The sequence below is a fragment of the Gymnodraco acuticeps genome, unplaced genomic scaffold (genome assembly GCF_902827175.1).
Source record: "Gymnodraco acuticeps unplaced genomic scaffold, fGymAcu1.1, whole genome shotgun sequence".
Classification (NCBI taxonomy): domain Eukaryota; kingdom Metazoa; phylum Chordata; class Actinopteri; order Perciformes; family Bathydraconidae; genus Gymnodraco; species Gymnodraco acuticeps.
The window spans coordinates 285734-299148 of NW_022990396.1; the positions used below are offsets into that span (position 1 = coordinate 285734).

General features: G+C 46.9%; 1 protein-coding gene across 1 annotated transcript in view; it reads left to right on the plus strand.

Moving 5' to 3' along the window:
- veph1 (ventricular zone expressed PH domain-containing 1) overlaps positions 1 to 13415 on the plus strand; it is a 101869-nt gene that overhangs the window by 3947 nt on the left and 84507 nt on the right. Inside the window, exons 2-3 of the mRNA XM_034224567.1 lie at positions 9720 to 10309; positions 11009 to 11227. Of these exons, the coding sequence (XP_034080458.1) occupies positions 10172 to 10309; positions 11009 to 11227 (357 nt within the window). The 5' untranslated portion in view covers positions 9720 to 10171. The remainder of the gene's footprint in view (positions 1 to 9719; positions 10310 to 11008; positions 11228 to 13415) is intronic.

Sequence of the window (13415 nt, forward strand, 5' to 3'; positions counted from 1 at the left end):
TGTGTGAGCAGGTGCACATTACACAGAAGGATAGGGCCGACCGAGCAGAGAGAGAGAGAGAGAGAGAAAGGGGGGGAGACGGGGGAAGGAGGTCTGTCTTATAGGTCATACAAAAGAGCCAGTGTTTCCTCTCTCAGAGCGCTGAGTGAAGACAGCGCTGGAGGAGAGAGGCCCTTCGGTCACATTGTCCTCACATAGCGCCGGACCCTCTCAACCCTCACCCCCTGCACACACCCCCCTGTCACCCCCTGCTCACACACCCCTGTCAACCCCTCACCCAGTGGCCCACTACCCGCAGCTCTCCTGCAACATGTTGGTGTCTGCTAGAGTTTTACATACAATCAAATGTAAGGATATTGCCAACAAAAAACGACTACCTACTGCTAGCTATCATAGCGTGTTCGTGCATTCGTGCGTGCATTTGTTCGTGCATTCGTGTGTGTGTGTGTGTGTGTGTGTGTGTGTGTGTGTGTGTGTGTGTGTGTGTGAGAGAGTGTGTGTGTATGTGTGTGTAAAGACTGCATTCCTGAGCTTGCTGAGCCGTAGCTGGGTGATTAATAGTAACTAGCTGATTGTTTAAGAACTGAAATTCCTCAGGTTCGTTTTTTTTCCTCTGGTTTCACTCACACACACACACACACACACACACACACACACACACACACACACACACACACACACACACACACACACACACACACACACACACACACAGTTACAGATAGTGGCAGCTTGTTTCCACCTGTACATGCTTAACAGTTAACTGAACAGCACATTTGAGTTGCGTTATTATTACTTGTGTGTGTGTGTGTGTGTGTGTGTGTGTGTGTGTGTGTGTGTGTGTGTGTGTGTGTGTGTGTGTGTGTGTGTGTGTGTGTGTGTGTGTGTGTGTGTGTGTGTGTGTGTGTGTGTGTGTGTGTGTGTGTGTGTGTGTGTGTGTGTGGCTTTTAATGAGGCATTCAGGTAGAATAATGGAAGCTCAGTGTGTGTGTTATCTGCAGGTTGCACTGGGAATTCAGGACACAGAAACCTTATCCACCTCTGGCTTTCTTCTCCCTCTGACTATCCTTCCTCCTCTCCTCCTGGTGTCTGTTTTCCTGCGTGTTTTTTTCTGTTGTCTTTCTCTGATCCTCTCCATCTGTCCTCTCTGTCCCTTCATCTTTCTGGATTTCGATTTTCCTACTCCAAGCTTGTGATGACATGTAACGGCATTATGCAATCGGGATACAAAATAAAGGTGGCTGTATTCCCTTTCAGTTACATAACAAATAAGAATACTGTTACATTTCAGAAAATTGTGGATTACTAGCAGGATTACAATGTTGGTAAAAAACTAAGAAGAACATATCGTGTTTGCTGGAAAGGGATCAAATGTATTTCTTCATTGTAAGCTGTGCTGTTATATCTCTCCCAGGCTCCGCCCTCTACTGGACTCTATGGGTACTACCTTACCCTGCGAGCATTCTCCCACTGAGACTTCTATAGACGTAGCCGGCCTTGGGCGGGCCTACCTGAATGCGCGCGCATCACACCGTATAAAAGGAGGCCTCACCTCCTGACTATCATCCTTTTCTCTTCAGCAGTGGAAGTGATTCCACGAAAGACTGAGAGACGTTTAAAAAGAGTTATCATACCTCCAGGGAGTCGCCACTGCTAGATTCGAGTATTTGGGGGACCAGGATATGGCCGAGGCGGTGCCATTCACGTTCGCTATTCCTTCCGGGTCTATCGTCCATGGAAGTCCACCGCCCAGGGCTGTACTCTCCCTGGATGATGATCATGGCGGCGGGTGTGTGGGCTACTCACTCATTGCTAGAGATGCCCCCGCCTCACCAGGTCAGAGCGATTATTAGGCCGCAAGGCCGAATAAGTAGCTTGGTCCACGGGCCTTGCCCCAGGCCCGGTTCCCCCGGGGACCGGTGCTCGGTGGCTTCACATGATATAGGGTCGACCCTACTTCATCACAGGCCGCCGCCGCTGCCCGCCGTGTGATGTCCCTGGGATATCACGCCGCGTGGCACTTTCCAAAGAGGATCGTGTTGATCTCCTGGGAGCCCCCGTGTTTACGGAGGGCTCTTTGGCTCGATCTCCTTGCTCTCGGGATGAGGAGTAGTCGCAGCGTGGCTGCTTCTTGCCCATTCCCAGAGGAAGAAACACTGTCCTACACTCCCCGCCCCCGCTGTAAACCCCAGTATAGGGAGCCAGCAGGGGGGCGTGTGCACGTGAGTGGAATAAACCGAGTGCTGTCAAAGCACTGTGCGGGTTCAAGAGACGCTATTGCCGGCGTGCTGTTGTCAGAAAACACACCTTGCCTGGTATAATAGCTCCGATTAATGCATTTCACCGTTGCAATGGGAAATACAGCATTAATACAGGGACCTTAGTAAAACACACTACGCCTATAAAGACTCCGATGAATGCTGTTTACCGTAGTGGTGAGAACAGCATTAGGGTGGAGCGCGCGCTCACACAAGAGCGCGCGGCGGTGCGTTCAGGGTCCTCAGTAAATAATCGGCCCTTTCTGTGTCAACCCTCCATGGGCAAATCTTCCCTTCGTGGGGAGTTTTTGCGGCGGGACGGGTCACCAGAGAGTATCACAGCTTCATAGCTGCTGCCCCACACCTGAGGGCTTGTCCATTAACACAATGTTCTGGGGAATGGAAACTCAGCTGTGTGCTTACAAGGTGGAGGGACAGGACGCTGAAACGGGGCCATTCACTCCAGTTTTGCAGCGTCCCACTGTACCACATGTCTATACACTGTACCAATGTATCACATGGACCACTGTCTTGTGGGTGTCCCACACCCACCTTTTTTATGGGCATGCAAGAGGTAAATCTGTCCTCCCAGGAGGAGATGCGTTTCCTCTCAGCAGAGATTCAGGCTCTGGTGCAGAAACAGGCTGTGTCTGTTGTGCACCCTCAGCACAGAGAAAATGATCTTTATTCCATGTACTTCCTGGTTCTCAGGAAGACAGGGGAATTTAGACCTATTCTAGATCTCAGCGGCCTGAATCGCCACACTTCGTGCAGGAAATTCCGCAGGTTAACTATGAAATAGTTACTGGGGCTTGTGCAGCCAGGCGATTGGTTCACCACCATCAACCTGAAAGACGCGTACTTTCATGTAGAAATTGCTCCAGAGCACAGAAAGTATCTGCGTTTTGCCTTCCAGGGAATAGCCTACGAGTACAACAGGCTGCCGTTCGGCTATTCCCTATCCCCACGCACATTCAGCAAATGTGTGGCCACAGCGCTTCAACCGCTGCGCGCACACGGCATGAGAGTTTTCTTTTAAATAGACGACCTCATAGTCATGGCTGGGTCACGGGAACAGGCAATGTTTTGCACAGCACAATTGATCACACACCTGACCAAATTGGGCTTTGCGATCAATTGGAAAAAGAGCACCCCCATACCTTACCAACGGGCGCTGTATTTGGGTGTGGTGCTCGATGCAGGCGCGTCGCGCGCCACCCTGTCAGAGAGCAGACGTGCGTCCCTTCTTCAGGGGGTGCGCAGGCTGCGACAGGGGGCAACAGTGACAGCTTTTACATGCAGACATTGGGTCTCATGGCGGCTGCTCACATGGTGGTCCCGTTAGGGTTACTACATATGCGCCGCCTGCAGAGGTGGTTCTCCAGCCTGCGCTTGGATCCCAAGAGGCACAGGCGGCGGCTGGTGACCATACCCCCCTCAGTGGAGGGAAACCTCCGGTTTTGGGGGTCTCCGGATCACCTCCGGAGGGGGTCTCCACTGGGACGGGTGACCTCCTACATCACAGTGTTCACCGATGCATCCAGAACAGGATGGGGAGGGACCTGCCTGAAGAGCGCTATAGGTGGGCGCTGGGCTCTAACAGAGTCTCGACACAGCAACCTCCTAGAGCTACGGGCGGTAGTGTTAGTCCTCCAGCATTTCAGGCCCCTAATTCAAGGGAGGCATGTAATGGTCAGGAGCGACAACAGCACCACAGTGGCTTACATCAACAGGCAGGGCGGAGTTCGATCTGCCGCCTTGTTGACCACAGCGGAGGAACTGTGGTTATGGGCTTCAGAGGTGGTGTTATCTCTGAGAGCCCTCCATATCCCGGGACTGGAGAACAGAGGGACCGACCTCATGTCGAGGAGCGGCCCCCTTTCAGGCGAGTGGGTGCTTCACCCGAGGGTGGTGAAGCAAATCTGGGCCCAGTTCGGGAGAGCGGAAGTGGATCTGTTCGCCAGCCGGCGAAACAGCCACTGTGCCCTGTGGTTCTCCGTGGCTCGGAGCGACGACCCACCCTTGGGGGTGGACGCGTTTGCACACGAGCCATGGCCAAGGAAGCTGCTATACGCCTTTCCACCGCTGCGTCTCATTCTCCCCCTCCTGAGGAGAGTGAGGCGAGAACGTCTGTCAGTCATCCTAGTGGCTCCGGATCGCGTTGGGGCGCCGTGGTACTCAGAGATGACACAGATGAAGGTGGGCCAGCCCTGGGCGGTTCCCCAGTTCTGGGGGGCGATGTCTCAAGAGGCAGGTGCAATCGGGGCGTTACCCACTCTCGGCCGTCCTCTCCAGGTTTGGCTCCTGAGAGGGACAGGCTGAGACAGGGTGGATTGTCTGATAGTGTTATTCAGTCTATCCAGGCAGCTAGAGCTGGATCCACCACAGCCTGTTACAGGCCAAAGTGGCTAGGATTCCAGCGATGGTGTGAGGAGCAGAGAATAGAGCCCCTATCTTGTGAGTTAGGCTCTATTTTATCCTTCTTACTGGTGGACAGAGGGCTTGCGCATTCAACAGTGAAAGTGTATGCAGCAGCCATCTCGTCCTGCCATGAGGGATTTGGCGGCAGGTCAGCCTTTAGTCAACCACTGATGTTGCGGTTTTTACAGGGGGTCAGGAGGCTGCGCCCAGTAGTGCACGCCTCCACCCCACAGTGGGACCTGCCCCTAGTGCTCGAGGCTCTGGCCTCTGGGCCGTTTGAGCCTCTGGAGCTCTCCTCTCTGAAAGCATTGTCGTGGAAAACAGCTTTGCACAGCGGCGTCTTGGTCGACGCCAGGCCCCTTCATAAGGTTTTATCTCTTGGACATGTCGGGCTCTTTCTCCTCGTCTGTGCTTGCGGGGGCAACACAGGACTGGTAGGGGGGAGGGGGGTTGTGGGTCAGTTGGCATCTGACCCCCTCCCCGGACGTAATGCGCCTTCGCTGTTCTCGGGCCTTCTGAGGGTCCCGGGAGGGGCGGGGGGGGGGGGGCGCACTGGGCCCTTACAGGGCTGGAGGACTACTCTCCTCCTGTCGAGAGGCAGGAGGGGGGTAGCCCTCCACACTTTAGTCCACACACTCTGCACGGGGTCAGTGTTTGAGTGTGGGACGTGGGCTCGGACGCTCTCCCTGTTATCCTTAGGGATTCAGGGAGGCAGGCGTGTAGTAAGCCCATTCGGGGCCGAGGGGGCTCTCCCCATCCGTCTATGGGCGGGGGGGGGGTCCCCCGGCACTGTTTTTTGAGCACACTTTCTGCGAGGTAAGCGCAGCAGGGTGTGCTCTGTCAGCCACAGCCCAGATTTCTCCTCGGTTACAACCGGGTTAAAGGAGAATGTGGGGCAGCAGCTGCTGACCATAAAAGCCGGTCAGGGGCAGTAGGGTGGAATATTGTTGTTGGACGACAGTGCGCGTATACATCGCGGCTCCACCCACTGTACCCATAGAGTCCAGTAGAGGGCGGAGCCTGTGAGAGATATAACGTTGGGTTACGTATGGTAACCCTTGTTATATTAGCACAGGCGGAGCCCTCTACCCAGGGCACTGTCTGTCCTATTCCGCTCGCTGAAGAGAGGTGTAGGATGATAGTCAGGAGGTGAGGCCTCCTTTTATACGGTGTGATGCGCACGCATTCAGGTAGGCCCGCCCAAGGCCGGCTACGTCTATAGAAGTCTCAGTGGGAGAATGCTCGCAGGGTAAGGTAGTACCCATATAGTCCAGTAGAGGGCTCCGCCTGTGCTAATATAACAAGGGTTACCATACGTAACCCAACGTTTTGTAGTATAATATTTGAAGTGTGAATCTATACGCCTACTGCCTGAATCTGCTTAACCAAAGGCAGGTTTTCCTATAAATAAGATCTCTGAGCAGAGGACACATGTTTGATCCTAAATGTCTTGGTTTCTGCTTTTCTAAGGTCACATTGTTCTGTTGTCTTTCATATTACACTTGTGACAAACATTAGTTATTGGACAAATATCAATCCTGTATCAACAGAGATAGTGGAGGTTATGAAGGATTGATGGCTTCTGGACACATAGACGTTTTTATTTAGTTTGGTAAACCGTAGAAGATGCTAGTGGAGTCTGGAAGTGATGAAAGCATGGACGAGTGTTTCCATGCACTGACATGTTACATCACATGTTACTTGTTAGACGCTTTTACCCAAAGCTACTTACATCTACTCAATACTGTTGGCAATCCCCACTGGAGCAATTTGGGGTGAAGTGTCTTGCAGGGACACAACGACATGCTGACTGTGGTGGGAATTGAACCAGTGCTCCCCTGATCCGAAGGTCAAGGATAGGTTTTTGTTTATGGTAGTTTTGTAGTTTTGGTCCCGGCAGCCTGGCTCGGACCAATACGAATTCCTGATGTGGTTTTCTGGCAATGGGCTGCTCTCCCATCAGCGTGTTGGCAGGGCAGACGACGTCTCCAGAGGGCTCCGCTTTGTTTCCTTTGGCTCGCCGCAGCGTGACTTTTAGAGGAAGGTGACAGAACTAGATGACGTCCAGGGTTGGGAGGGATACTTAAAAAATGTAATCCGTTATGAATAATAGTTACCTTTAAAACTAATGTAATCTGTTGCTCCCCAAGCTTGGTGCCGTTTGATTGTAGTGAAAAGTTGGAGCAGCAAACAGACAATGACACAGATACATATGCTTAGACACTCATCCTCTGAAAGCAGGGAGCATACACAGTGGGTGTCTGTTTTGAATAATGTGTTTGTTTCCTACTTGCAAAGTTTTTCTTTAAAGTGTTATGAACATAAAGCAGCACACACAGCAGTGTGTTTGTTTAGGACAGATGTTAAGAAACCATCAGGGGTTCCCAACCTTTTTTCTCAAGAGCCCCCTCAAATGACTCCTGTTAGAAGTTGCGCGCCCCCCTCCACACACACACACACACACACAAGGGGGGGAAACAGCGGTAATTAAAGTTTCAAAGTCTCAAAAATGCTACAACTACTGTCACAAACTGGATGAATGTGAAGTATTTTGTTAAAGGAGGATGAAAGCGTAATTAAGGAGCACTATTGGAGTGACTTTGATGATTATTGGACTCAGGATTAATTCATTTGGATTCCCGCTGTATGAAGAAATTAAAGGACGACGCGGAAGTGGAAACAATTCACAAAGGGATTAAACTGTTTAAAACACATGCTCAAAGTAAGCCGGATTTTGCCGATGTGTTTATGTGGATTCAAAAGTCGTAAATAATCTACAAAATGGAGGAGACCGATCTGATCGGAGCAACTGTGACAAATAATCCAACTGAAACCGGTATGGACAATGACTATGTTTTTAAAAATGCGCTTATCCAGACAAGCCTGGTTTGGACACTTTACGGGCAGAAGAAATATTTCTATTAAAGAAATGTTTTTACATTTCTGTCTTTTTATGCCTTTATTAGCTACTAACTTGAATTTTTGTTAATATTAATTAATCAATTTTTAAAAATATGTTATTGTAATTTAGAGACAAGGCTTTTAGCGACAATCATGTATTGCGTTACAATATATGTAAAAAAAAAAGTGGCCCCCAGGTTGGGAACCACTGATGATACTCACTTTGAGACGGGTTTGGGAGGGTTATTGTGGCATGACATGTTAACATACTTCATCTTTCAAACCGGTCTTTATTACACAGAAGCCAGTCCCAGAACCCAATCTGCTCTGATTGGGAAGCTTTGGTTAGCTGCCCGGCTCTGTTGGGATTAGTCGACCGTTTAAAGATGTCCCGCCCCTCAACCAATCACGTACAATGTGTTGGAGCGCTAGCCAATAGAAGCACGAGTGTTACGTAGTTATATCACAATGTTCTGGAAGTAAACAAAGGAGTCCAATTGAGTTGTTTCAGGCAGGGGGGGGGGGAACTTTAGGATTTTAGCTTTTGCAGACCATTTACATACACAAACACCTGTACAACCCAAACTACAGGGAAGCGAAAACCCTAAAAAACATAGCAGGGCCTCTTCAAAGATGTAATCCGTTACAGTTACTAGTTACATTACATTACATGACATGTCACTTGCTAGACACTTTAATCCAAAGCGATTTACATACTCAATACTGTGGGCAATCTCCACAGGAGCAATTTGGGGTGAAGTGTCTTGCCCACAACGACATGCTGGGTTTGAACCTGTTCATGATCCAACGCACAACCCACTGCGCCACAGGCCTCTTATCGTTTCCTGATAACGTACTCTCTTTTAATGTAATCCGCTCGTCCCCAAGCCTCTGTCTGGGTTCTTATGTGTGTGTTAAACACGCCTCAAACCCTTCCTGGTGTTTAATGTTTAATTGAGGCTGACGGAATCAGTGATAATAGTTAACATAGCGCCTTTAAATTCCCTCAGCTCTGACTTCATTCACAACATTCATACCAGATAACTGTTTATTCTCAATGAACCATCCTGTATTTATAAATTATAATATTGCATCAGAATGAATACTAGAAAAACATATTAGGAATAAAACAAATGACACATTATTTGAATAGATGGTGAACATTTAACATGCTTAATGGACTTTAATTTGAAGTCACCACACTGTAAAATATGCTCTCCAAAACTGCACAGTTAAAGCAGACACCTCTGTGACTGGAAACTGTAGTCATACGTTCCCAGAGTGTGTGTGTGTGTGTGTGTGTGTGTGTTTGTGTGTGTGTGTGTGTGAGGTATGTATGATTTTGAAGCACATATGTCACACATTAGCAAGGAGTCATCCATTACCTGTTACTCAAATATTAACTTACAGAGGGAAACAGGAAGATAGAAAAATGGGGGAGGGATAGATGAGGGACAGTGACAGGAGTAGGAGTTCTTTTTAAGATACTTCAAACATTGTTGTTCAATTTCATTTTCACATGAAGCCTGTCTGACAGCATACCTTGGCCGAGGAAGTTACGTTATTGTTGTTATAAAAATAAACCGAGTGGTGCAGTGATGACATATTTTTGTAGGCTGACCCAGAAATCAAAATGAACATCCCAGGATTCTTTTTATTACACTGCTTAGTTGAATACTATTCTGATTGGTCAATGTGGACATTGGCTATTTGTCGCTATCAGACAAGGGACTATGTGCAGTCATATCAATCCGCAGAAAGAAGTCCGGTCAATTTAAAGTCAGCTGTGAAGAAACATTAGTCTCCACTTTTTTTACATTTATTCTTATATTTGTGGAGAGCACAACAGCAGAAGAAGACGGACAGGAAGTTAACAATAACAGGGACACGGTATGGCAGTGTTTAAAGACTGGTTAATGTAAAATAAAATGTGAACAGACTTGGACAGTTATAGAAATGCTCGATTACGTTGCTGTCACTGCAGTTCCAGCCGTTGGTACACACTTTTATATTCGGAAGCAATACTATCATTTAATATCGATAATGTGAGTCAAGTCGTTGGTCCTGCTCACCCTGACGATGTTCTTGTTTCATTTAACCCTTCCTAATGTAACCTACCTCTCCCTCTTTTTACTCCAGGACTCTGCTGTAGAAACGCTGCCTCCTCCAGAAAATCCCTCATCTCCATGGTAACGGGCCTCGGGCAGACCCAGAAAAACATCGGGCCAAACTCGTCCGTTCCTCTCCAACCTACCTAAAACTGGACCATACTGAAGAGGATATAAAAAAAAAATCATCATTCTTTGAAGTATTAATGATGACCTATCACTTCTTGGAGTTATTTTACAATTTGAGTACATTCACCGAAGCCAGAATACCTAAAATGGTGAAAAATGTAATATTTTAGACTCTGTACGTTACGTAAAATGCAGAGGAATTTTTATACTCTCTAAATGTTAGCCCGGAGGAACGTTTAAAAGATTGCTGTTCTTGAGCAATATGTCAGGGATGTATCCATGCACCATTAAGGGCTCTTAAACTGGACACCAGTCCCAAACTGGTCTGAAAGGAGTCCCCAAAACCGGACCAGGATGCACCAGCTGTTCAGCCGGGTGCTGGGGCAGCGGGATCTGTCCAGGGCGGGGGATCTATTTTCTCTGGAGGACTCAGAGATCGAGGCCTGTCTGTCTCAGGCTCTGGACCAGATCAAGGCCATCTCGTGCTCACAGGTCAGAAACCAACACATAGACAGGAAGTAACCAAGATATTTAGGATCATAAATGTGTCCTCTGCTCAGAGATTTTATTTATAGGAAAACATGCCTTTCATTCAGCATATTCAGGCAGTGGCCTATACACCAACAATGAAACACATGAGCACATACTACAGTTTTAAAAAAGAGGAAATAAAAACTCTGAGCTGTTTAATACACACAGTTAAACTCACACACACAATGTTATGAACACACAGGTACACCTACTGAAATAAAAACAGAACAAATGAACCAAAGAAAGTGAAACCATGAATCCGATTCAGGCAGTAGGCGTATAGATTCACACTTAAAGTATTAGCCTACAGAACAGTACAATTTACAAAGAAGAAATTAAATGTTATCCTTTTACAACAAACACAATATGCCCTTTCAATTTTGTTTTACTAACATTGTTATCATGCTAGTAATCCACAAGTTTTAGAAATGTAACACTAATCTGATGTGTTTTATGTACCGGTAACTGTAAGGGGATACAGTCACCTAATCCCGCTACATGTAAACTGTCTCTATCCAGGATGAATTTATCTAAGATATCAAAGGGCATGTTCTAGTTTGATTAATTATTCATGCTCTTATCCATAACTCATCTTTTTGTCCTTCATTCATCACTGTATCCTTAATTCATTGTGCCCTCTCACCATCTGCCGGCTCACAGGACTATCTGACCAATGACAACGACCAGGCGGTGGTGGAGATCTGCATCACGCGCATCACCACGGCGATACGGGAGACGGGCTCCATCGAGCGGCACAGCGAGGCGCTGGTGGGGCTGTGGGAGTCGTGTCTGGAGCACAACCTCACCCCGCAGGGAGAAAACACAGAGGACACCCCGCACGCCAAGATAGCCTCTGACATCACCAGCTGTATCCTGCAGGTACTCACACACACACACACACACACACACACACACACCACACACACACACACACACACACACACACACACACACACACATTGAGGCACACCCGTACACTAGACATTGTTTTCTCAATATCAAATAAAAATGTATTTATACATCACTTTTCATACGCAAAAGGTAAAACAAAGTGCTTCACAAACCATAAACTAATATTAAAACAATACTCTCACCTCCCTTGCCACACAGCTGCGTGATTAATAAAAACACTTAAAACCAACTGAATACAAATAAATAAAAGAGGAACTCCCTTTGGAGGGAGCTTGGGGATTTTAGCATTTGCAGACCATTTACATGCACACAAATCTATAGCACACACTACAGGAAAGAGAAAACCCCAAAAAGAATAATAAGACCGCTTTAAGAGCAAATCAACTTTAAATAAGCACTACAGAGAGTCTTTTAAAATCTAAAGCATTCCTTAGTTTCCCATCAGACCTAGCGGCTTAAAAGCAGACCGACTTTCTCTCTGTTCCCTTGGGGAATGTTCTTAATACCATCATAATGAGACTGAGAGGCAAGTACAGCGGCTCTGATGTCTTAACTCTCTTTCCTCTGGATTTAATTATTTTCTGTCTTACTTATTCACTGTCTCTTTTCCCCCCGTCTACCTTTATTTGATCTCCTCTGTTCTATCTGTCATCTTGCCATGTTGAATCTGTTCATGCACAAACACTCTCCTTACCCCTTCTCTGAAACCCCCACTGAGACAGAGGTGGATAGAAGTTCTCTCTTTAGTAACAATTGTGATTGTAAAACTCCTTCATTGAAAATCCTACTGAATTAAAAGTACAAAAGTATTGGCATCAAGATATACTAGGTACCAAAAGTAAAGTTGTACACAAGGAAACAACAACATTTACTGTATGGTTGTGATGATGAAAATAACATGATGTAGATTCATTTGATGAATACATAACGCTTTTCAAATCAAATCAAGTTTTATTTATATAGCACATTTATAAACAATTTTTGGTTGAGCCAAAGTGCTGTACATATAATAAAAATAGCCTACAGTAGAGACACTTTACAGCTAATTGTTTACAGCACAGATTGTTCAGAATATCAGTATGAGAAAAAAAACGACACCCTCTGTCCTTAGACCCTCACATCGTACAAGGAAAATCTTCCGGAGAAATCCCACAGTTTAAAGGGGAAAAAAATGGGAGAAACCTCAGGGAGAGCAACAGAGGAGGGATCCCTCTCCCAGGACGGACAGACGTGCAATAGATGCCGTGTGTAAATCGAAGAGATAATATATTTTACAGCATATAGACCGAATGTTAGGAAATGCATGTGTCTGTAATAAGAAGATGAATCTACGAAGATGTCAACTACAATCCTGTGGAAGCCATCAGGGAGGCAGCATGACGAGACCCAGGCAGGACCGCAGAGACAGGTTGAGCCACGACCCGAAGTCCACGACTTAATCCAGAACTTAGGATAGAGGATCCAGGACACAGGACCACAGCAAGAAGATCAGCCTCGACTCTAGATCCCGGCGTAGATATAGATACAAAACAAGAAAAACTTTGGCGGGGTTAATCGGAACAAGAGAATACACAGACACAGACAGACAGACGGAAGAACAAGCACTCCCTTAGAATAGGTTGAGGGCAAAGGGTAGCAAGTAAGAGAGTAAGAAACATAGGTGGAGAGGCACACTCAGGGAACAAGGTCCCCACTGGAGCCTTAGTTGGAAATTGATGAGAGATAGGGAGGTACGCTGTGTCTACGAATCGTAACACTCCCGGCCTGTCTAAGCCACTCTGCAAACCGTTTCCCTCTAATAAAACCTCAAGAGGTTAGAGAGGGAAAAGGTCTTGGATAAAAGTTATTCTTGAGAAGAGAAGCCTAGAAGGCCAGCTAGAAAACGTGAGTTTTAAGTGTTGATTTAAAAAAAAAAAACAGGGTCTGGGCTTTTGTGGATACATTGTCTGCACTGCCATCTAGTGTTGAAATAGACAAAGAAACTAAGGCTGCACACTTTTCCAAAACATCAACAGCAGCTTGATCGACGTTTTCTGTAACTGTCCAAGTCTGTTCACATTTTCTTTTCCATTAACCAGTCTTTAAACACTGCCAGAGCCCATAGTGTGGTCCTGTTAGTGTTTACTCCCTGTCTTTCTTCTTCTACTGTTCCCTT